Raw genomic sequence first — 4,220 nt, 5'->3', positions numbered from 1 at the left:
GTCCTTCTTGGAGCTTTGTCCTGACAAAATGGCAATCAACTTCTATGTGTTTGGTTCGTTCATGAAACACTGGATTCTTAGCAATGTGTACTGCTGCTTGGCTGTCACAAAATACTTGTATAGGCAAAGGTATTGTTACTGAGAGTTCACCAAGTAGTCTTTCTAGCCACACCACTTCTCCTACTACCTGTCTTATGGCTCTGTATTCTGCTTCTGCTGAAGATAATGACACTGTAGGCTGTTTCTTAGACTTCCAACTGATAGGGCTATCTCCCATGAGCACCAAATAACCACTCACTGACTTCCTTGAATCAAGACAAGAGGCCCAATCTGAGTCACAGTAGGCACTGATGGTGATATCAGGTTTATTACTGATAAAAACTCCCAATGTAGGATCACCTTGTAGGTATCTGAGTACATGGTAAGCTGCCTTTAAATGAGGTTCTCTAGGAGACTGCATGAATTGACTGAGATGTTGGACACTATATGCTATATCCATTCTTGTATTAGCAAGAAAATTAAGTTTGCCTACTAATTTTCTGTAGTAGGTAAGATCTGGTAGTAACTTCCCTTCTGTAAGCCTTAGTTTCTCAGTAGGATCCAATGGTGAAGTGGTAGCCTTGTAGTTTGTAGACTCAAATTCCTTCAAGAGATCAAGAGTAAACTTCCTTTGTGAAACAAGGACACCATCCTGCCTGTACAGTATCTCTAATCCAAGAAAATAATGCAGCCTTCCTAAATCTTTTATTTTGAATTTCTCATGCAAGAAGAGTTTCAAAGATTCAATCTCCTTCATATCAGTACCAGTCAAGATAATGTCATCAACATATACAGCCACAAATACTAAGGAGTGACCATTTTTCTTGTAAAATAGTGAGTAATCACTGTCTGAATGAGTATAACCCTTTGAGCAAAGACTATCAGCTAGTTTCTCATACCACTGTCTACTGGCTTGTTTCAGACCATATAAGGACTTCTTCAATTTGCATACCATATCATTGCTGTCCACTACCAGTCCTGGAGGTAAAGCCATGTATACTTCTTCATTCAAATCACCATGTAGGAAGGCATTATTTACATCCAATTGATACAAGTCCCAGCCCTTCTTAACTGCTAATGAGATTAGTGTTCTTACTGTAGTCATCTTTACCACAGGTGAGAAGGTTTCATTATAGTCTATCCCTGCTTGTTGAGTGTATCCTTTTACCACCAGTCTAGCTTTGAACCTTTCTATGCTCCCATCTACCTTATGTTTAATCTTATACACCCATTTACATCCAATAACATTCTTTTCTTTTGGCAACTTAACTAGCTCCCAAGTATTATTAGTGTGCAGTGCATCAAACTCTTGTTTCATTGCTGCTTGCCAGGCTGGATTCAAGCTTGCCTCTTCATAAGATGTAGGCTCAATATCATGTGAAACATTATGGATCAACTGCTGACTTTCAGAACATAGTGTAGAGAAGCATATGTGATCAGGATGATTTGTGAAAGATGTGAGTGAATGTTGAGAATCAGTGACATTATTTATAGGTGAAGAAGAGTGTAGCTTAGGTAATGAATAGCTATAGTCTTTTAAGTAGTTTGGAGGATGACAAGATCTAGTTGTCCTTCTAGGTGTAAGAACAGATGCATTTGGTCCAGTAGGTGCTGTGACAGGTATATTTGGCTCAGTAGAAGGTGTTGTAGATTCTGTCACAGGTATATTTTCAGGTATGGAAACTTGGTCACAGGTGACTTCATCCAGTGTGTGTTGACTCAACATCTCATCATCAATAAAAGTATTTGTTTTACTAGACATGCAAGGCAACTTATCAGAGTGATGAACAAGACATTGCAATATGAAGTCAAAACTAGAACCAGCAGGAGTAATGACAAAAGGAAGAATATTTTCATAGAAAGAAACATCTCTAGACACATGAATCCTCTTGGTAGCCAAGTTTAAAACCTTGTACCCTTTTGTGTTAAAGGGATATCCAACAAAAATATGAGGTACAGTTCTAGGCTCAAACTTATCCTTATGAGTTTTTAAAGTAGTTGGAAAACAAAGACATCCAAAATTTTTAAGATGTGAGTAGAAAGGCTTCTTCTGATACAACAACTCATATGGAGACTTCCCTTGAAGCAGTTTAGTGGGCAATCTATTAACCAAATAAGTGGCAGTTAATACACACTCTCCCCAATACCTCATAGGTATTTTTGATTGAAATAACAGTGCCCTTGCTGTCTCAAGAAGGTACTTGTGTTTCCTCTCTACTACCCCATTTTGTTGTGGTGTGTAGGGACAAGATTTCTGGTGTATTATGCCTTTTTCTTGGAAGAAACATGTTGCCTCAGTACTAGAAAATTCTAAGCCATTATCAGACCTGATAGTTTTCAATCTAGTGTGGAACTGATTTTCTATTAAGGATATGAAGGCTTTTATAGTACAAAGAGCATTGCTTTTACACCTAATAAGTTGTGTCCAAGTAGCTCTACTATAATCATCTACCATAGTCAAGAAATAGTGATATCCATCATGTGTTGGTACATTGTAGGGTCCCCACAAATCAACATGCAGCAACTCAAATATTGAACTACTCATAGTAACACTTTCTGGAAATGGCATTCTAGTTTGTCTAGCCATTGGACAAATTGTACAAGTGAAAGGTTGTTTGTTAGAAAACTTTAGAGGAATGGTAGATATGCTCTTCATTTTCACAAATGGTACATGTCCTAGCCTAGCATGCCATAAGAATTCATTGTCTTGATTGAAAGAAAAATGAGCAGCTGAGTTAGAAATCTTATCAGTGGAACAGACCTTTTTATTGATTGTATGAGAATGTTTTGTATTAGGTAGTGATGGTGCTTTACAGTAGTTCATAGAGGAACCAGATTGAAACTTCTGTTGGGAACCAGTATCATCATCTACAGATGGAATGTGACACTTTGAACAAAAAAGATACAAACCACTCCTTGCTTTACCAAGTGCCAGAGGGCTCTTCAGAGAAGGGCCCTGCAGTAAACAAGAACTATTGTTAAAACTGACTATCCCTTTGAGTTGGTTAGCTAAACAATAGACTGATATTAGATTGAACTTGAAGCTAGGTATATACAATACTTTATACAGAGTTAATGTTGAATTCAAACACACATCACCAATTTCAGTCACTTTAACCTTGTATCCATTTGGTAATGTGATTAAGAAGGGATAAGGTAGAGGCTTAAGGTTTATGAGATTGTGTTTTGTGTAGGTCATATGGTGAGATGCTCCTGAGTCAATGATCCAAGAGCCAGCAGTTAATCTTTCACAATTACATGACATATCACTTATCTTACTTATAGAAGAATGACAAGCAAGTATACCTGCTAGACTTGCAGCTCCACTTGACACATTGTTTGAATATTCAGACTCATTTCCAAGTAAATTGAGCAATTGCTCATATTGACTCTTTGACAGATTCACTGGCATTTGTTTTCCCTGCTCAAAATTCTCTTCACACTTGTAACTATCACCCTCAGAGGTATGTACATTTGCTGCAGATCCTCTTCCTCTTCCTCTTGGATTTCTTGTGTTGGTTGGATAGCCATGAAGTTTGTAGCATCTATCTTTGACATTTCCAGTTCGTTTGCAATACTCACAAAACATATTTGATCTGTTACCAGCATTAGAGTTTCCCCTATAGGCATTAGTGTTGTTGAAATTTCCAGCATTGCTATTGTTAAAACTGCCAGTGTTGTTGTAACTTCCATTTCCCCTACCTATGCTTCCTTTATAAGAACTAGAATTTGTTGAATTACTTTGAGACAACACAGACTGGATGAAGTCACCTGTGACCAAGTTTCCATACCTGAAAATATACATGTGACAGAATCTACAACACCTTCTACTGAGCCAAATATACCTGTCACAGCACCTACTGGACCAAATGCATCTGTTCTTACACCTAGAAGGACAACTAGATCTTGTCATCCTCCAAACTACTTAAAAGACTATAGCTATTCATTTGCTGGCTCCATCATCTTGTATTGATAAAACTAGCTTGTTTAGTGTGAGTTAGTTATCAATTTGTTAGTTAGTTAGTTAGTCATTACTCAACTTTCAAGTAGTTAGTTATAGTTAGTTATATTTCACATGTGTAGTTAGTTGTAGTTAGTTATAGCTCACATGTTTTGTATTTCTGTTTTGATTGGTTACTACTCATTGATGTGTATATATACACATCTAATGTACTGCTTTA

At 37.2% G+C, this 4,220-nt stretch overlaps 1 protein-coding gene across 1 annotated transcript; it reads right to left on the bottom strand.

Annotated features, from left to right (window-relative positions):
- Positions 1-2,618: 2,618 nt before the first annotated feature.
- On the bottom strand, positions 2,619-3,628 carry LOC107030957. The gene is made up of 2 exons (XM_015232171.2): positions 3,346-3,628; positions 2,619-2,995 (listed from the first exon to the last, which is right to left on the bottom strand). The coding sequence occupies exons 1-2, from the start codon at positions 3,626-3,628 to the stop codon at positions 2,961-2,963; spliced, it is 318 nt and encodes a 105-aa protein (XP_015087657.1). The 3' UTR covers positions 2,619-2,960.
- Between the last annotated feature and the right edge of the window lie 592 nt (positions 3,629-4,220).

The sequence above is a fragment of the Solanum pennellii genome, chromosome 9, assembly GCF_001406875.1.
Source record: "Solanum pennellii chromosome 9, SPENNV200".
Lineage (NCBI taxonomy): Eukaryota > Viridiplantae > Streptophyta > Magnoliopsida > Solanales > Solanaceae > Solanum > Solanum pennellii.
The sequence above is the reverse complement of the archived record's forward strand: the minus strand, read 5'-3'. Positions and strand labels throughout refer to the sequence as shown.

What these genes read in the sequence shown, in the direction of transcription:
- LOC107030957 (XM_015232171.2), bottom strand. Translation starts at nt 3,628, where the DNA reads ATGTTTTGTGAGTATTGCAAACGAACTGGAAATGTCAAAGATAGATGC. An exon ending in TGGAGCTGCAAGTCTAGCAG is followed by an intron (nt 2,996 to 3,345) that starts GTATACTTGCTT and finishes TGTTTACTGCAG; the next exon opens with GGCCCTTCTCTGAAGAGCCC.